The 19781-nt window shown below is 52.1% G+C and overlaps 2 protein-coding genes across 6 annotated transcripts; one reads left to right on the forward strand and one right to left on the reverse strand.

Moving 5' to 3' along the window:
* Positions 1-405: 405 nt before the first annotated feature.
* On the reverse strand, positions 406-6724 carry IFT46 (intraflagellar transport 46). 4 transcript variants are annotated; one of them, XM_059720103.1, is made up of 11 exons: positions 5803-6696; positions 5545-5721; positions 5245-5372; positions 4586-4660; positions 4397-4490; positions 3825-3953; positions 3312-3430; positions 2468-2534; positions 2138-2198; positions 1392-1477; positions 406-841 (listed from the first exon to the last, which is right to left on the reverse strand). In XM_059720103.1, exons 1-11 carry the CDS (start codon positions 6334-6336, stop codon positions 752-754), a joined length of 1560 nt encoding a protein of 519 aa, XP_059576086.1. In that variant the 5' UTR covers positions 6337-6696; the 3' UTR covers positions 406-751. The 4 variants fall into 4 exon arrangements, 3 of the variants coding, with proteins under 3 accessions (XP_059576086.1, XP_059576084.1, XP_059576085.1); XM_059720101.1 differs by having other exon boundaries at positions 3312-3433; positions 5803-6676; XM_059720102.1 differs by having other exon boundaries at positions 3312-3433; positions 5245-5369; positions 5803-6675.
* On the forward strand, positions 5925-19469 carry ARCN1 (archain 1). 2 transcript variants are annotated; one of them, XM_059720100.1, is made up of 10 exons: positions 5925-6005; positions 8997-9260; positions 10208-10387; positions 10671-10876; positions 13038-13199; positions 13837-14002; positions 15207-15354; positions 15747-15855; positions 16269-16473; positions 17633-19469. In XM_059720100.1, exons 1-10 carry the CDS (start codon positions 6003-6005, stop codon positions 17720-17722), a joined length of 1533 nt encoding a protein of 510 aa, XP_059576083.1. In that variant the 5' UTR covers positions 5925-6002; the 3' UTR covers positions 17723-19469. The 2 variants fall into 2 exon arrangements, with proteins under 2 accessions (XP_059576083.1, XP_014462430.2); XM_014606944.3 differs by lacking the exon at positions 5925-6005 and adding an exon at positions 7144-7305.
* The last annotated feature ends 312 nt before the right edge of the window (positions 19470-19781 follow it).

Below are 19781 nucleotides of genomic sequence, written 5' to 3' on the forward strand. Positions count from 1 at the left end.
TCCTTCCTGTGGTGCCGACCTTCCTGCCTGGAGGGCTGGGGTCACTGGCTGCTCCGGTGCGCCTTGCAGGTTCTACCAACCAGACCCAGGTGAAGCAAAGGAGTTCTCCCTGCAGCTTCATGTTGCAGGCAGTGCAGCAGTTGGTCCCAGGGGAGGATGGGCATGACACTGCTGTCCCCTCCTCAGCGTCTGTCTGGCTTGGAGCTGGCTTGCAGGTCACGGTGGAGGGAGAGCGAATACTGGATTCAGTTTGCCTGGCTCCCCAGAGCCCAGCTGTGCTGCGGCCCCGGCAGCACTGACTCCTTGGCAGACACTGCCCGTGGGGCTGTGGTCTGCGCAGAGGTCCCATCACTGCCACCCCATCCCCTCACCAAAGCCCCAGCAGGATAGCACTGCAGAGCCACGTTGCACGGCTCATCAGGACTTTATTGGGATGCCAGAGGCAGGCAGCAGGGAAGCTACTGGAGGGCTGTGGCCCCTCTCAAGCAGGGAGGGCTGAACCACAAGGGAAAAGCCCACAGGAGGTGGGCTCTGCCCTGGCTCAGGTGCTGACAGCACTGCTAGCCCTGCCATGGCTGCGTTATGCGAGCTCCTTCAAGGCTGGGATCCATGGGAACAAGCTGAAGTGAGCTCTGCGCAGCAGCTGCCACTGACCATGAGGGTATCCAGACACTCTGAAGAGCCTGGAAGCATGTCTTGTCAGGCTTTATTCCCAGACGCAGGCCTGAGCCAGGAAGAAAAGGCTTTGCCCTCAGCTGAAGCTTAGTACGTCTGCCTCTGCCTCGGGTGGGTTGGACACAGGACTCCTGACCTGCTTTCCTTCTGCCAGAGCTTTGAAATGCTGCATGGAAAGGAGACAGCATGGGTGTAGGGACCTGCTCTGAGCAACTGGGTACACACCCTTGCAAAGCCCCTTCCCTGCCGTTGTGACTGGTAGTCTGCCGTCCCTGAAAGCCATCCCACACTGCTGGGAACCCACAAGCCTAAGAAGCTGGTCTGAGCTGGCTGCTACCACTAATATCCAACAGGTCTAGGGCCTGGGCATGCCACGATATGGTAGGGGGCCAGGATAGCAGGTCCTGATTGCATCCTTTAGAAGCTTATCAAGCTCTCAAGGCCCAGCCAGCTCCCTGTCTGCCTCTACCCTCTTCATCCCAGTGACAGATGAAGAGATCCCGGGGGAGCAACAGCCTGGACGTGGGATTCTGCAGAGCAAGCAAGGTGGTACCTCAGTTGCTCACTTGGCTGTCACTGTGAAGAATTTGCTCCAAGCAAGGATTTTCCTTAGAGATGCGTCTGCTCAGCCTGAACCTTTGGCTGTGCCTGAAGCCGCATCCCAGCACCTGACACCAGTTGTCCGGGAGGGGACAGCCGGGCGCAGCAGCACCTACCTGTAAGTTCTTGAACTCCGAATATAGCGAGAAGAGGACATGCAGAGACTGGATCCGACTCTTGTAGACAGGGATGTCCAGGATCGCTAGGTCAGAACACCATCCTCAGCACCACTGTGTGTCTGTTCCTGGAGCCCTCCCCAAGTGCCAGTGCTGTTGGCAACCCCACTGCCAGCCAGTGCTTGGGCTTTGCAGGTTGTGGACTGTATTCAACTCTGGCCCAGGAAGGTCCTTCCCCACCTGCAAGCGCTGGCAGGCAGCCCCACTCTGCCTCTGCTGGGGCTGCACTTGGCTCCAGCCATCTCTAGCAGGACTGGGCCTGACCCAGGGAGCTAAAGGGACACTGGGCACTTTCCCTGCAGAAGGGCACTCCACTGGTGGCCCAAGGGCTAACTGCAGAGGCTCCGTGGCTGCTTTGCTGCATAGGCTGGAACTGCAGCAGGGGAAGCAGTCTCCCAGGGGGGCCATCTTGCTCCCCCACACCAGGATCATGCTGGTCCAGAGAGGACCACATCTGACGAGGGGTCTGTGGTCAATCCACCTTGGAAGCTGCCTCCACCAAACAACCAGAGCCCGACTGATCGGAAGGAAGTGGTGCCTGCTCGACTCAGAACAGTACAGCACCTATTGAACCCCATTCTTTCCCACCCCACACCCCCGGCCAATCCTCGGCTCTGGAATGAGGGGCAGGGAGCCTGGCACCTTTAAGAGTGAGAGGAGACTGGGACTGGCAGTCCTTTACATACCACATATCATGTCAACGTACTCTGCCAGGCCACAGCTGATGTCTGCGGTGGGGAGGCTCACCTGAAAGGAGAAGGGACCCAGTTCAGTATGAACAAGCTTCTCCTAAAAGCATGTGCTGTGTTATCTCAGCACAGAACAAGCAGTGTCTGGGCAGCAGCTACACAAGTTCTCCTCTGTGACCCCTCCTGGACAGATGCTTATCGAGCCCAGTCAGCCCTGTGTGTGTCGGCATGTGAAGGTGCCAACTCATCTATTTGTGATGTGGGTCCTGCTTACCAGGCAGAAACTCACCAATGCGTTTGCCAGCTCTGGTCAGTCTGACACCGTACCTTTCCCAAGAGTTCCTCAAATTCTAGAGACCATTCCTGCATCAGAGCATCGATATCGGGCATTGGCCTGCAAGGGAAGACAAACAAACCCATGTGTAAATGCACAATACAGCAGCATTAGCTCTGCTGCAGATGAGGCTTCCCACTGATGCAGCTGAGGTAGCTTCCCTGTCATGCAGATACTTCTGCCCCCTCACCTGGGGGAAAAAAACACAGGACCGATACAGCACACATGCTCCTTCCAAACTGTCTGCCTGTGCCAAAGATCTGGACTTGTGCCTTTGACCCACAGTTGTAAACTCTGGCCAGGTGGCTGAGACCAACCCCAAGCATGGCAAGAATAACCTCATCTTGTTTAAATAGTCCACTAGTCCAGGGACTTATCATTGCAGCATGCCATGCTGTGCATCTAACTGCAGGTCAGTGACATTCCTTCCTCCCTTCTCCTGGTCACACCTTTGGGAAGAGCTAACAATCATTTTGTGCTAAAGAAAGAAGCCTTTTCACTCAGTGTCAAAGTACTTAAACCATGGGGAAGCCTTGTGGTTAGACAGCTCACTATTACAAGTAAAGAACTGAGTACAGAGGGGTAATGTGACTTGTCGAGCATCATGGAACATGTCAGTGGTGGGCTGGGATGAAACCCAGGAGTCCTGACTCCTAGGCCCTCCCCTGAGCCATCTGCATTTCCCCTTTTTTAGCAAGACGGCCAGAACTGTCTGAATGACAAAGCAGATAGGAACAAGATTTTGCAGATTACCAGGCACTGAAATGGCCTCTCTGCATGCCAGACAAGAAGGATCAAGCAGCACAGATTACGGTGGCATGAGGGGGCAGAGCTCACCTGGTGTAGTGCACAGTGGCAGGTGGCTTGAAGCGATGCAATTCACTTATGCTCTCAACCCAGTTGTCGATGGCCTTGGGATTCTTCTCAGCATTTTCCAAGCTCTTCACTTTTACCTGCTGCTGAAAAGAGAAATGAGAATCTGGAGAGACGTGCTGAGGCCTGCGGGCTTTGTTTCTGACTGGGCCAGGTGGTTTTGCTGCTCTACGCCATCCCACTTCTGCACGTTGGAGCAAAAGATCAGCAGGGAAAGAACACAGTGACAAAGGCAGCAACAACCAGATCGGGGAGCAAAGCCCTGACGGAAGGAAACAAATGGATCCAAAGTCTTTTGATCAGGAGGGGCCTGTGGCCAACTGCAAACATATCCAAGTGTCTGGGCTTAAGGGAAAATTTTTTTCCAGATCCAAATCCCCATCAGACTAATCAGAACACCCATGCAGGTTAGAAAGACACTCATTTTTATACCACACTTAGCATGGGATTAACAGCTTTCCTCCCTTGGCAACTTACTGAGACACTGTGCTGCTTTGAATTTTCTGTTAGCCAGAGAGCGAGCACTGTAGGGTCTGACTGCTTTGTAGACGGCTCATCCAGTACCAACAGCCCAAGGTTATCTGGTTTGCCGTCAGGACGTGGAACCTGCAAATTAAGAAAGAAACCAATTGTTTTTGTTCTGTATCCAAAGCGAAGGAGGGTGAAGGATTTTTAAAATGGGAAACTCTAGACTCCAGAAGGAATGGATAAACCTGCTCATGTGCGAGATATGGATTGTTTGAGCTTCCAGTCAAGCTACCCACTGAACAGACACAGGCAAAGATGCAGTCTCTGCCCCTAGAACTTATGGCCTGTTTTAATGGAAGTCAATGGAGAACTGGTTGCATGGATGTCCTACAACAGCTTATGCACCAAGGGAAGTTGGGCAGGTCCCTACTCCTGCGCCGGGCAAGGCGATATTGCTGCTGTTCCAGCAACGAGAAAAATCCAGTGGTCTCCCCCTCCCTCTGCTACGACGGTTCCTGCAGGAGGTGGCCCTGCTTGAAGCTGGGCAGGAGGAGTTGCAGGGAAACCCGACAGTGCTGTACCTTTAAGAAGGCATCGATGTCGCCAACGGCTGGAATGAAGTCTGGGATGAAAGGCTGCAGGCTGTGCTCGAGCTCTACCGTCTGTGGGGTGTACCTGGGAGAGGGCAGGGGAGCGCACCCTCCTCGAGTACGCGGCCGGGAAAGACGCTTCCTCCCCCAGCGGAAGATCCTCGCGTGCCCTCCACTCACCTCCTGATGTACTGGAAGAGTTCTTTAATCTCGGCAGACACCGGTAGATAATCGTAATCTGCTGGGTTGTAGGCACTAAACAGAGAGAGAGACGCCAATGCAGTCTGTTTTGACAGGTCCCGATCACGCTGTCGTGACACGGGATCTGGTAAAAGTGTGCAGAAGCGGAGAGCTGTGCTGGGCTGACGGCGGGCAGGAGCCAAGGCTCAGGCACACGTTTTGGTGAGCAAGAGCTGACCGCGTCGGATGAAGCGCGCTCTTGCTCGTCAAAGCTCGCGCCTCCGATTCAGCAAGTCCAAGGCGCGGCTCTAGCCTGCGTGGCGCGGCGCGGCGCGGCGCGCACGGGTGCTGCAGCAGGGGAGCCCGGGCCGTCCCGGTTCGCTCCGCGCAGCCCGACAGGGCAGGAAGGACCCACGGTCCCCCCGGCCTCGGGCCGTGCCCTTCCACCGCGGCAACCACACGGCGCCGGCTGGGAACGCAATGCCCTCCTGCCAGGGGAAGAGAGAAGGGAAACGGCCAGGAGGGCGCGGGGCTGGGGTGCCCGGGATGAATGCGGGGCAGGACCGGGCAGGGGAAGGGCTCCAGCGCTGCACTTCCACGTCTGGGCCCGGCCGGGTCGCATGAGGCTCGCCCGCCGCCGGGGCACCCTCGCCTCCTACCCCTGCAGCGGGGCGCCGTGCTCCTCCTCCTCCTCCTCCTCCTCCGATTCAGACGAGTTGTCGTCCTCGTCCTCGTCCTCGTCCGCACTGAACCCTCGCGGGGCGGCCGCGTGCGGCGCTGCTCTCTGCTGGGGACAGCCCGGCCCGGCGCGGCGCTCGCCACACGCCCACACCCACACCCCCGCCCGGCCGCGAGCGCCCGTGGGCCGCCCCGGCCTAGTCTCCCCCCGCCCCGCCCCGCCACACGGCCGGGGGGCGTCGCGCCGCTCCCGCCCGCGCCCCTTGCCCCGCGCCCCTCACCCGGCCGCTCGCGCCGCGCTCCTCGTCGCTGCTGGTGTCGGGCGGGCCCGGGGCGCGGCGCGGCGCGGCGGCGCGGGCGGAGGGCGGCCGCCCCGGGGGGCTGGCGGCGCTGGCCTCCTCCTCGGCGTCGGCCGCGTCCAGGCTCTCGTCGTACGGCTGGTTCTCCACCGCCCGCGTCTGCGGCACACGCGCCTCAGCCTCGGCCCCAGCCCCGCGCACCGCCCGGCCCTGGCCCAGCCCTCCGCCCGGCCCCGCTACCTGCAGCGCCGCCATCCCGCCGGGCCGTTGCCGTTGCCGTTGCCGTGGCGACCGGGTCTCGCGAGAGCGGGGGTGGGGGGCGGGGCGGGGCAGGCGGCGCTTCCGGCTGCGGACGTGGCTCGGCGCCGCCATCTTGCGGGCCCGGAGGACGGAGCAGGGCCGGGGCCGGGCCGGGCTGGGCCGCGCGCGCCACCGCCGCCATGGTAAGCGGTGCCGGGCCGGGGCTCGGCCGGCAACCCGCGGCCCTTCTCGCGCCTGCGGCCAAGTGGAAGGGGCCGGGGCCTCCTCCGCCCGCGGCGGCTGTCGCCGGGACGGGCAGGGCCCGCCGCCGCCCCCCGCCAGGCCGCGGGGCCGAGGCGAGCGGCGGCGGCCCGCTGTCACCGGCTGGATGCGCTGCGCACGTGCGGCCGGGCCGGGTTCGCTCCCCGCGCCCTTTGTTCCGGCCGCGGCAGGACGTGTCCGCCGCTGCCCTCCGCGAGCCGGGCCTCCACACCGCTCCGGCCCCGCCAGGCCCGCGGACCGGCGCCGTGTCATGCCCGCGCGGCGCTTCCCTCCTCTTCCCGGGCGGGCGGGCGCTCCTCGAAGCCATGGCCCGGGCCCGGCCCGGCTGTCTGAGGCCGGGAGGAAAGCACTTCAGCCATAGTTTTGCGCCGCGGATCCTTAGTCGGGGTCTGGTTTCCGCCGGAGGGAGGTCATTGTTTAGGCAGCAGAAGCGAGGCCGTGAAGCGCCCGTACCGCGGCGCGGCGGGGCACAGACGACACGAGACGAGGCGGCTGCTGCAGCGGGTCGGGGCTGTGGCGGCGCGCTGGTCCGTGCAGCGTCCCGCGCAGCCCGGCTCGGGCGCTGGCGTGCGTTGTACGCCTTCGGTCTCGCCCCGGGAATCCAAGCGGGGTCTGCCCCTCGCTACCTCGGGCTGCCGTGAACTGACAGAGACGTTTCTTGCAGGCTGCCGCAGGTGACGGGTCCTCATATCTCTGCGTGCAGGGTCTTTCTGGGGAGTCTGGGCCCAAGTTATTTGTGTCGGTCGAACGTTTGGGAAACAGGATTTTTATCGTTCTGATCTTTGCAGGGTTGAGACCAATGGCCGGGCTGGTGGTAGGCACCCCGCGGCTCCCCTCCCCCCCTCCTGACACACTTATCGGGATACTGCCTGTGTCGAATCAAGACGAACAGGTCAATGTCCAGAGCCACCGAGTCTCGCTCAGCTGTGGAACGTGTTCAAGCCTCAATCGCGTTGGTTTGATTTCTGTTTTCCACGTCTAGGAAGTGGTTCTGTTGTTGCGAATTCGTTCTGTCAGCGATCAGGATGTGACAGTGACACATCACCACTTCTTACCTGTGCGCGGCGAGCTCTGCCTCCCTCATATAAACTTGGATCAAATGCTTTGTAGTTTAAAGGCCCTTTAAGATTGATACTGGGTCAGGTTCCTGCGGCTTCATAACCTCTAATGTGTCTGTTACCTGGCACAAGTAATCCATCACCTGTCCACCTCTTCCGTCAGGTGAGTTGATGGTGCAGAGTCTCATCTCTTGTGGAGTCCTCCTTTTGCCTCTTCCATTCGTAGTCGGCAGTCTTTATCTGCTGGAGGCCCCCGGTCCCACGTAGGCTGCCTGTCCCCTTCTGTACAGGGGTGCTCCTGAAAGCAGAGTGTCTTGTTAGTGATGCAAAACATGTTTGTGGAGCTGGTCTCTGAGCCCCGCGGACGAGGGAAGTGCACGAGGCTCACTTCTGCCTGTTTGTTTCACAAGGGATTTGCTCTGCCATAAAGCTGTTGTAGCCTGGAGAGGATTTAAGCAGTTCATTCAAGGCATCCACACACCCCGTCCAGCTCTGGGAGCCCATACAGTGAAAACTTATGGCCGTGTGTTGGACTGATGTCTCAAATAGGTCTTTTTGATAGTTGCCAGTGTTTGTCTCATTACCAAAGAGCCCTAAGTAAAGAAAAAATGGTAAAGTCTCTGTGAAACTTTGATCGTTCAAGTGGAAGTAAATTCTTTTAGAAGGAAATGTTTGGAGTCACTATTTCGCCACGTTTCATATTACCGTTTTCATGACAGTATCTCTGAAAAGTCCAGTGGAGCATTCTGTGAGCTGCATTAATGTCCTGTTTAATATTTTATTAACAAATCCAGTACAAGCATAGCTGACTTTTGAAATGGGCCCTGTAGAGAGGAACGGTAGTTAAAGACATTCCCTCATTTGTTAACGCTTGTAATCTCAGTTTAAAAGCAGTTTTGTAACTTCCTGCTATTATCTGTTGCCTTTGTATTTTTGCATTTCATTTGGTTTGGACAGTGGCACTCAGCTTTGTGTTTTTGATTAGTTCTGTGCCTTGGCATTCCTGCAGTACCACAAAGATGCAGTGTAGTTCCTCAGGCCACTAAAAAAAACATTTGAAAATAAGCTCAGTAAAAAGAAGGTCCAGAAGCTAAATTTTGGAGCTAAAATCCCTTCAGTGGGTAAAAATGAACACTTATCTGCAAAAAGCAACATTGCTCAGGTAACAGCTGATGGCTAAGTGACCTGAAGCTTTATGCGCACACGCAGTGGAACCCGAGAAATACCCTGAGCCAGTCTCAGATTGATTTAATAATACTACTGTAGGCTTATAAAAGGTAGCAAATGCCACTTGGACTTGTTCAGTAATAATGTCCAAACTACTGCAACAGCTTTATAGAAGGTTAATATTTTTGTAGTGCTGTTTTGCCATTCGCGCTTCGTTGGACAACGATTCCTTGCCTATCTATGCATGAGCTATTGGTTCAACAGCTGAAGGCTGTTAATGATACAAGTTCCTTTGCCCTAGCAGGTGGCATTTGCTGTCTTTTACATGTGTGAATCTTATTTTGCAGTGAACGCCTGCGTAGAACTGCGGGTGGCTGAGCTGTGTTGTGAACTGGATTGGGGGGTGGGAGGAGCAAGGAAAAGGGAAGGTGGGTTGGATCATGTCTCAAGAGGAACACAGGTTTGGGTCCCTCCTGTGAGGGTTCGTGTTGCTGTGCCAAATAGGGTCATGTAAATACTTTCTTCATTGAGCGCTAAGTGTGCTGGGCACCATACAGAGGAATGCAGAAACCAAACCTCTGGTCAGAGACCTTTCCTCACAGATAGACCAGTACCGTTCAGAAGACACTTGCCCAGAAAATCTGTTTGCCTGCTGAGTGGTAGTAATGATGCTTGTATTTGCTGCAGGTGCTGTTGGCAGCAGCTGTTTGCACAAAGGCAGGGAAGGCCATTGTCTCGAGGCAGTTCGTGGAGATGACTCGAACCCGCATCGAGGGGCTGCTGGCAGCCTTCCCCAAGCTCATGAACACGGGGAAGCAGCACACATTTGTGGAAACAGAGAGCGTGCGCTATGTGTATCAGCCAATGGAGAAGTTGTACATGGTTCTGATCACCACCAAGAACAGCAACATCCTAGAGGACCTAGAAACACTCCGGCTCTTCTCCAGAGTGGTAACTACTACTACTTCTGGGTCGCTTAGTACAAACCTTGTAAGCTCTTTGACCTGGAAGAAGTGTTAGGAGGTGCTGCATTGGAGAGCTGTTCCTGCAGTACTCTGCCTTCTTAAAACAATCCGATTGTTTTGTGGCCTGTTTCTGTTAATGAGCCTGCTCCTGCGAGCTCTTGTACTAACCCTGGCCCAAGTAGGACACATAGTGAGTTTTAATTGAGATTTAAACAAAAACAAGCTACTCTTCCACTAAGATAAGAAGCTAACAAGTGTGTAGAGCTCTAAATAAAACCCTCATACCAGCTATTAAAGTAAAATGGTGTGAACAGAATTTACTGCATGTTCTTGCTATACTAGTAATGCTGTTTTAAAAACCTCTTTGCATATTTATTCAAAGTGTTGTCTTTATAAAGCTTTATAATTGTCCATCAGCCAACTAATTTCTGGAGCTGTCTTGGCTATCTCTTAGCACAGCCCGGGATCTAGTATCTGCTCAGGCTTCTGTGGATTACAAGGTCACTGAACCAGAGGATTATAGCTCCATTTAGTCTTTTAAAAAGTCTTCAGCAACTTATTAAATCATGCAGCTTATCACCACACTTTGCTTATTTCCAGTGCTGTGAAAACTGGTTTGGATAGCAAGTGGAAGAACTGGAATTATGGCATTAAAGAAGTGTTGGTCTGGCATTTTGGGGTCACTTAAGGCTGGGTCACAGGAACATTGTCCTGGGGGTGGAAATGACTTCAGTAACAGATCTATGTAAAGCCTCTCTGCCACTTCAGTCTCACTCAGGCCCTCAGACTATGATATAAATGATGTCCAGCCCTTGTGCCAGGGTTCAGCACCAAGATAAGTTTGCTCTGTAGTGTGGTGGGAGGAGCAACTTAGCGCAGAGTCATTCTTAACCTGTGAAGTCTCCTTTTTTGCTGTTCTCTCTCTGTCTTCAGATCCCTGAGTACTGCCGGGCTCTGGAGGAGAATGAGATCTCTGAGCACTGCTTTGACCTGATTTTTGCCTTTGATGAGATTGTTGCCCTCGGGTACCGCGAGAACGTGAACCTGGCACAAATTCGGACTTTCACAGAAATGGATTCGCATGAAGAAAAGGTGTTCCGAGCAGTCAGAGAGGTAGGCTGAGAACTTCAAATCCAATTTACTTTAAATAAAATAGTCTGTCAGGGGCCCATCAATTGCAGCTTTCTTAATTGTGAAGGTGATTGTTCAGGTTTGATTATGACTTAATTTTTCATTCATCAAATCACCATGGCACTTTCAAAACTGTTCTTCTTCCTCCATCCTGTTTTTTGTCATCATGGCTGTACAAGTGTAAACAGACTTCAGTAACGTGCTTTGCTGTGTGGAACAAACCAAACTCTTAAAGACTTAGACAGCCCTCTGTCTTTTCCTGTAGACCCAAGAGCGTGAGGCAAAGGCTGAGATGCGTCGTAAAGCCAAGGAGCTGCAGCAGGCCCGAAGAGATGCAGAGAGACAAGGCAAAAAAGCACCGGGCTTTGGTGGGTTTGGCAGCTCGGCTGTGTCGGGGGGCACAACTGCGGCCATGATCACGGAGACCATTATTGAAACAGAAAAGCCCAAGGTGGCACCGGCTCCAGCCAGGTAGGAAATTATTTTGGGTAGTTCAGATCCGTTAGCAATGCAAAGCATGTTGTAGACCACATGTTAAAATGCTGATTTTTGATTTTTGGTTGTCTGGAGGTTGTGTTTTCTAGATGGATGAAACCAACATGGGTTCGTTAGGGGCAGGTCCTGTCAGACCAGGGGCGGGCAACTATTTTGGGCGAAGGGACACGTAGTGAGTTTTGGCAAGCCCTTGAGGGCCGCATGGCAGGCAGCCAGGAGCAGATAAATATTCATTTTCTAAATTTTTTTAGGGGCCCCACAAGCTGGATAGAATGGCCTGGTGGGCCACATCTGGCCTGCGGGCCGCATTTTACCCACCCCTGTGTCACGCCAACTTGGTGGCCTTCTACAACCAGGTCACAAAATCCTTAGATGCAGGTGTCACGGTGGACGTAGTCTTTCTGGACTTCAGGAAGGCCTTTGACACTGTCTCTTGCCCCAGTCTCATTAAAAAATTGGGCAACTGTGGTGTTGATGCCTACGCAGTCAGATGGGTCGCAAATTGGCTGGAGGGCTGCACCCAGAGCATGGTGGTGGATGGGTCATTTTTGACCTGGAGGGATGTGGGCAGCGGGGTCCCCCAGGGCTCGGTCCTCGGGGCTGCACTGTTTAACATCTTCATCAGCAATGGACAAGGGGGTGAAAGCACCTTGTTCAAATTTGCAGATGACACTAAGATGTGGGGAGAGGTGGGCAAGCTAGAAGGGAGGGACAGGCTACAACTAGATCTGAATAGGCTACAGGGGTGGGCAGTTGAGAATAAGATGGGATTCAATACTGACAAGTGCAAGGTGCTGCACCTGGGGAGGAAGAACCAGAAGCAGACCTACATGCTAGGGAACTCCCTTCTTGTCAGTGCAGAGGCAGAAAAGGATCTTGGAGTCATTGATTCCAAGACGAACATGGACCGCCAGTGTGGGGATGTGGTCAGTAAGGCTAACCGCACCTTGTCATGCATCCACAGATGCATCACAAGCAGGTCCAAGAAGGTGATCCTCACCCTCTATGTGACACTGGTCAGGCCACAGCTGGGGTACTGCATCCAGTTCTGGGCGCCGCACGTCAGGAGGGATGTGGCCAGCATGGAGAGGGTCCAGAGGAGGGCCACCCGCATGATTGGGGGCAGCAGGGCAGGCCCTACGAGGGGAGGCTACGGGACCTGAACCTGTTCAGCCTCCACAAGAGAAGGCTGAGAAGGGATCTGGTGGCTGCCTATAAACTTACCGGGGGGACCAGCGGAGAATGGGAGAGTCCCTGTTCTCCCAAGCACTACCAGGAGTAACTAGGAATAACGGCCATAAGTTGACTAAGATTAGGTTCAGGCTAGACGTCAGGAAGCACTACTTCACAGTCAGGGCGGCTAGGATCTGGAACCAACTTCCAAGGAAAGTGGTGCTTGCTCCTACCCTAGGGGTCTTCAAAAGGAGCCTAGATAATCACGTAGCCAGGGTCGTTTGACCCCAGCATCCTTTCCTGCCCAGGCAGGGGGTCAGGCTTGATGATCTGCTCAGGTCCCTTCCGATCCTACTAACCATGAAACTGAATGATACAGAGGGATGCTGAAAGTGCACAGAATTTCTGGGCATGGTTGCTAGCATTATCTGCCAGCTGGTGGAAATATTGCCTTGCTGCCACTTAAGCCTCGTGCCTGAATTTTGGGGGTTATGAGATTTCAGTCCAGCTCTTGGTATTGCGTATGTGCCCTTCTCTTATCAGGGTGTCTCTGTGCAGCTGCCAGGCAGCGCAGAGGCACCCAATTTCCCAGTGGGCTGCTGAAATAAACACTGAGCACTTTCATAAAGTCAGGGACCTCTCTTACACAGTTGGGTGGATGTCACGCATGCTACCTCATACATGTTAAATTTCTCCTGGCTAGCACACCTGGGAGACAGGTAGTGGTGTTTATTCCTGTTACACACATGAGGAACAGAGCTGCAGATTTCATGACTTACTGGTGACAAAAGAACTGGTAGTGTTGGAAGCACAGTTCCAGTTCAGTACTTACACACAAGACGGTTCTTGTGCTCCATTTACCTTGAGAAAAGTTCCAAAGGTGAATGGTGACATTGGTATGGCCTAGTCTCAACTGTTGTAGTTGTCCCGGAAACAGTTGTATCTTATTTCCTTTGTTCTTCAGGCCGACAGGTCCCAGCAAGGCTTTGAAGCTCGGAGCTAAAGGGAAGGAGGTGGACAACTTTGTGGACAAATTGAAATCAGAAGGAGAAAATATCATGACCTCCTCGGTTGGCAAACGTTCTACAGAGGCAGCTAAAGTTGCTCCACCAATTAATGTTGAGAGGTAGGTGTTGCCCTAGACCATAACAGTGCCGCTTTCAGTGCAACCGAGAGGTCCACATACGGCTTTCAGATCTGCCAAGCTCTTCCCTTTATTTGACAGGGTGGTTTTCTCCACACATTCAGATCCTGCATGCTGACCTTTAGAGTCGGTCCTTTTAGTCTTAAGTGAAATTATCAGAGGTGCCTAAATGACATAAAAGCTTAAACTCCATTTTCAAAAATGACTTGAGCAGTTAGGATTTGGAGTCTTAAAAAAAAAAAAAAAAATCTGTAGAACTTTCACCCCGATGACTAAGGTAATCCTGAACATTTTAACTCTGACCTTCTGGGGATTTTTCAAGATATTTGACCTTTTAAGTTTCCCTTCCTCATAATTCTTTGCTGGAGTGTTCATTATTCCAAACAGATTGATACCTGCCATGCCATCTTTTCCACCCCAGGCTTACCAGCTGTTAGCTGAGCTGTTTGGCACATTTGTCTGTTCCACTCCTTAACCGTTGCTGTTGCATTTCTTTGCATCCTTTCAATTTTACCACCTGTTGACTGGAAGTGGCCAGAAACAAAGTGTGTTGGTGATGCAGTACATAAGCTTACCTACTTTTGTGGCATTTGAGTATTGGGCTTTTGCTTCTTTCTAGTGTGCATATGAAAATTGAGGAGAAAATCTCGCTGACCTGTGGCCGTGATGGCGGGTTACAAAACATGGAGCTGCATGGCATGATCATGCTGAGGATCTTGGAAGAAAAGTTTGCACGGATTCGCCTTCATGTAGAAAATGAAGACAAGAGGGGGGTTCAGCTACAGGTAAGGCTGACTGGTGCTGATGTCTGTATGTGCTTTGTGCCACTGGCCTCCGAGTATTCCTGGCAGCTTTGGAAACATGGTGTACTGTGTTCCGTGCTGTGTATTTTTGTTGACGTCTTCTCAGCAGATGCATTGAAAATGGCAAGAGTGACAGCAAATGTGATCGCAGCACAAGTGATGGGCCAGATCACATGCATGGAGACTGAAGTTCACTTGGAAATCCAGTTCCTTGCGCTTATCTTCTCCTTTCACAGCCTTATCTATTCAGGGATGCATATTGGCTTGTCCTTCATATCCCTTGGACTTTGCAGCAATCACAGTTCTTTACTTGACATTAGCTGTTGCATGAGCCTGTTCTGCATGCTCTGTGTTTGTATTGAATTACCTGCAGCAAGTGTAGAGTGAAACAAATCTGCCAAGAAGCTGTTCCCTTTCCAGGCTGACTTTGCCCTGCCATTGCTGTCAAGTATTCAACACGCTTGCTAGCATCTGTTTGCGGTTGCAGTCAGTAGTATAGACTTTGGAGGCTTTTGCACGTTAACCCTTTCCTCTCTTCTCCAGGTCCATGTAGCATGTTGAGCCATGAAGATTTCTCCATTTCATATGTCCTTTGTAGCTTCTGTAATCTACCCAGCTGAGGGTTGTTACAGAATCCTACAAAGTTGATGCAACTGCTTAATTGGCTGGGGGTCCCCTGGTTTAGTAAAGTAAGTCCCTGTCGCTTTGCCTAGGGCAGGCCCCCCAAGGACTTTCCTGACGCTGTCCTCCACCTTGAGAGACTGAAGATAGAATCAAACCCAGTGGCAGTTCCTGTTCTTCCAATGTAACCTACACGCTAACCAGTGAAATGTGTTAATATTCTGTGATTAGTTTAAAATAAGTTTCAGTCAGAGTTGATTTTTAAAGAAAACACTCCTGCAGATTTTAAGCTTCACTAAAATTTGTTCTGTTCAAAAAAAACCCATCAAAAAACAAAGCCCTCGGGTCCCTTTGAAAGGATGGCAGTGCAGGGGAGGCAGCTTGGAGGGAACCTTGCCATCAGTTTCTTGGACAGCATTTTGTATTGCTGAGTAGATGGGATCTGTGGTGCGTGCAGGATTTGGGAAGGAGGATTCCTGGGTGTGGAGCATGTCCCAGCAGGACTGCAGCTGTGGTCTCTGAGTTAAAACTGCTTTAACCCAGCCTGGCACCTTCTCCATTTCAGACCCACCCGAACGTGGACAAGAAACTGTTTACTGCAGAATCACAGATTGGTTTGAAGAACCCTGAGAAATCGTTCCCTATTAACAGTGATGTTGGCGTGCTGAAATGGCGGTTGCAGACCACAGAAGAGTCTTTCATTCCATTAACAAGTGAGTGCACCTCTGTGCATGGCCTTTCTCAGGTTGGACACGGAAGCATGAACTGAAGAGGCTGATTGTGTGGCCCTAGGTTGTCAGGGTGTATCTGGTTTTTGTAGGAAACTGCTTCAGCAGGTTGTTTGCAGTTAAACGTTGTCGTCGTCTAAGGGAAAATGCAGTGGTTTTGGTGCATCTTCTTTCCATGCTAATCACCCTAGCTAATTGGCAGGTATTTCTTATAATGCCATAAATGTCGCCATGCTTAATGCCCTGCCATTTGTAAGGTGGCTGGCAGCGCTTGGGTGCCTGCATTGGTTGTCCACCCACTTATAAATATGTCTCTGCTAGTTTTGTCCCTCTGTAATGAGCTCGTGTGATCCAATGCGCTGTGTTTGTGCCCATAGTTAACTGCTGGCCGTCAGAGAGTGGGAATGGTTGTGATGTTAACATTGAATATGAACTACAAGAGGAGAGCCTAGAACTGAATGATGTGGTCATCACAATCCCATTGCCGTAAGTAGGATTTGAGAGCTCAGCATGTCTTTTTAAATGGACTTTGGGTGCCTTGCTCCTCGAGAATTTCTAGAGGTGGCACAGGAAGGCATGGCATTCATGTGTAGGGACCTACCTAAGTTGTGGTGAGACAGTGGGTTTTGCACAGTTCGTTCACAGCGCGCAAAGCAGATTTCATGGCCATTTTGCAGTGGCCCTGTCCCTTGCCCTTGATTGGCGGAAGGGCATCTTCACTCACTCTACCTTGCTACTACTTGTTTTGGTTGATTTTTCATGGGGAATCGCAGCCAATGTGGACAATGCTATCTTTCACTGTTTCCACAAAACCGTGATTAGGTAGGTCCCTGTTCATGTGATGTGTATAGGACCTAGGCAGGCAGCGCTAACACGCAGCTTCTCTTTGTCTGCTAAAGGTCCGGTGTTGGTGCCCCTGTAATTGGGGACATTGACGGAGAGTATCGCCATGACAGCCGGAGGAATCTCCTCGAGTGGTGCCTGCCAGTGATAGATGCCAAAAACAAAAGCGGCAGCCTGGAGTTCAGCATAGCTGGGCAGCCCAATGACTTTTTCCCAGTGCAAGTTTCCTTCATCTCAAAAAAGAATTACTGCAACATCCAGGTATGGTTCCCCTTGCCTGTGCTTGTAGTGCCGAGCTGGGCGGGGGGCTCTCTGTGGGAGCTCGCTGCGGCTCGTGGAATAGGCGGGTGCTGTGACACGCTGAGCAGTTGTAGGCTGGTGCCTTTGGAGTGCCTGGTAACTTTTGTGGCACCCATGCAGCTGTCACTGATTCTGGAGTACTGTCTGCCCCTAGTTTCCCTTTCCTGTTTGTTGTATCACACATCTGCTTCGCCCTCCTGGTCTGCTCCAGATACTCCGACACCCCAGCAACCATCTTTACCTTTGATCTTCCCCAGAAACAACCTCTTTGTTTCCCTGGCCCTGCGAGCTGTCAGACACTGCCTTTTATTCAGCACAATGTGATATTCCTGGAAGAGTCAGGAGCAGTAATAGGGAAAGCCTGCAGGCCTGGCATCTTGCATCTCTCGGGGCTGCAGCAGTTGAGATTTGGATGGGAATCCCCAGGAACCAGCTAAGAGCTTTCTGAGTGTGGTGAATTTCTCATTCAGAAAAGGCAGCGTGCTCCTAGGCACCAGAGCTTAAAAATGGCTTCTGGTGAGCTGGGGTGTTTGAATCTAATGCCGCTACAGGTCACTTCATCCGGGTTCCCTGAAACATGCTCTGCACCTTCAGTTGGATCTGGAATTCTTCTTCACCAGGGTCTCAAGCACCAGTCAAACTTGCCTCTGTGCTGCAGTGGGTGAAGGGGTCCTTCTCAAAGTGTTTTGACAAGTGGTCTGCCACCAAAGGTCACAGTATCGATTACTGGAAGCAAGTGAAAATCCCTTTTTGTAATGTGAAGGCTTATTCCATTCTGGTGGGAGGACATGGGGCTTGGGTCTGAAGGGCACCTCTCTTCCTGCCTGATCAAATGAGCAGCTGCAACATGAGTTTTCTCTCCTTCTGCCTTTCCCAGGCATGGTAGCTCATCTCTGCACAGGGACATGATAGTTGACATAAATAGCTTAACTGTCTTTGGCTCTTCTCCACAGAGGACAATGTCTACTTAGGCTGAAGCTGACCCAGTGACTGAGAGAGGATTTGTCCATCCACTCCAAGTCACTTGGTTGTCCTGACCTTCATTTAAAAGCTCAGTATAATTTGTGTTTTGGAGGCAGAATGTGAAGTGTTGAACTAACGGTGTGTGTTCTCTCTGCAGGTTACCAAAGTGACCCAGGTAGATGGGAACAGCCCTGTGAGGTTTTCCACTGAGACCACCTTTTTGGTGGACAAATATGAAATCCTGTAACGCCAGTAGCAGGGGTCGCAAATGAAATTTTTAAATTAAAAGCGGCTGAAGATTACTATGACCGTCTGGAACGCCACAGCCCTCTCTGCTAGGACACATGACTCTGTCTGCCTACCTGCAGCGTCCTGGGTCACAGATGGACTTTGGCAGAGAATTGGCATAATCACTGGGGGAAGACTGCAAACTTCTTTGGCAGATTTTCAGGCCAGCAGGAAAGCAGGATCTCCATACAGATCCCTGGCTCTGCCACCTCCCTTTACTTTCTCCCAATCAACTGGCTAGAGCTCAGTCCCAGAATGTAATTTTAGATCTTTGGCTTCCTTTTTGGTTTCGTGTGTTCTGTTTGTTTGTTTTTGGGGGGGGTTGTGAGTCTTGCCATTTTAATTTCTCCACTGCCTTCAGCCCTTGCTTACAGTCATTCAGACTGGTATTAAGATGTTCTCTACATGGGCCCCTGTTCCATCGCCGCTAGACAAAGGATCTAATCAGGCCTTGGTTTTGAAAGGTGGGGACTTAATGGTCATAGTGCAGGTGCTCAACCCTGCTGTCCGTTCAGCTCTGCTTCCAGGCGATAGACCTGCCATTCAGCTAGCTGTCCCAGCGAGCCCATGTGCCTCGACCTGGAGTGCAGTTAACTCCAGCTGCAGGGGACGAAGTGTCCCGAAGCATCTCTGCCAGAATTCTCTGTTGCTGTCTCCTGTTGCACGTGGGGCAAATGTTTAAAACAATTTCACCTGTCTAGATGAACCATCTTTGTGACCTGTCCTGATTCATTTGAGGCTTTCAAAGTAAATTGGGCATTTTCCTATTCCTGAGTAGTTTGTAAGTGGGTACGGAGGTGGTTTTGTTCAGTGGCTTGAGTAATTCTGAATTTCTAGTCTGCTTGGGCCCCTGTTAGAGTATAGTTTTCTTGGCACTTAGTGACAGAGGAGGAGGGAAGCCTTGGTTCCAGCCCAGAGATTTCTGGTAGGAGTCAAAGATCTGGGAGTGCTTCTGAGTTTTGCTCTTGTGGAGCAAGGGCTGTGCCTAGCCTTGTCAGCTGGCACTGTAAAGTAGGGATGTCTTTGCTTGACTCGATGATCACTGCCTGCCCCATCTGTGGGGAAGCCGTTCTCCCTTCAGAGCACCTCTCCCCTGCTTCATTCGGGCTGCGACACTGGGGGGGGTCTCAGCCTGACCACATCTAGGGAGTGACTGGCTCATCACACAACTGCACAGGAACTCGTAACAAGACCCCAAAGTTCTGGGTGAACACGGCGCAGGAGCTGGTTTGTGGGTGACAGGATGTGATTGCTCACAAACAGCTTGTGTACGGTGTTCCGCGGTGAGCATCTGTTAGTCTCAGTGCACACCAGTGCTTGCACGGTCATCTGCCAAAGAAGTTAGCGGTCTCTTGTCCTGTCCCTTAATAACATCAGCAAGGAACTGTAACCTCTGTTCTTTCCATGGGAGGGTGATGTGTTCTGGGGGAGGGGAAACAAGCCCTGTTCCGTAGTTAAGTAGACAATGAATCTTATTAATTCAGTTGTGTTCAAGAGTTGCTTGTCTGTATGATTTTAAAAATGGAGTCCAGTTTAGTTTCAAACATCAAACGAGCATTTTTCTTAAATTACTTTCGGGGTCATATTTAAAAAAAAAAAAAAAAAGTTTTGTAACCCTGTATAATAATGACCTAGGGAATAGAACACATTCCAGTGTACACCAAGAATACAGATTCTTTAATCAAATAAAGAGTATTATAAAAGGACACTGGCTGAAGCATTGCCCTGTTCATGTGATTGAGTGTCTTCACTTTAGGTCTGTGCACAATACCTGCTGTAAGCAGGCAAGGACGGCAGTATCAGAGTTGTCTTGACTGCAGCCCCATGCACTTGATACAAGTAGATCATAAGAAAAAGCAGAAGGGGAACAGACAGTCTGGATTTCAGAGTCAGCTTTCTTGCCAGTGAGGAGGAACTTTCAGGATGGGTGATGTGGGGGTGGGGGTGGAGCCGGCTGTTGGTGAATGTGTCCAGGTTGCACTCCCTTGAGCACGGGTGACAGGGCTCCTGGGAACACC

The sequence above is a fragment of the Alligator mississippiensis genome, chromosome 16, assembly GCF_030867095.1.
Source record: "Alligator mississippiensis isolate rAllMis1 chromosome 16, rAllMis1, whole genome shotgun sequence".
NCBI classification, from domain to species: domain Eukaryota; kingdom Metazoa; phylum Chordata; order Crocodylia; family Alligatoridae; genus Alligator; species Alligator mississippiensis.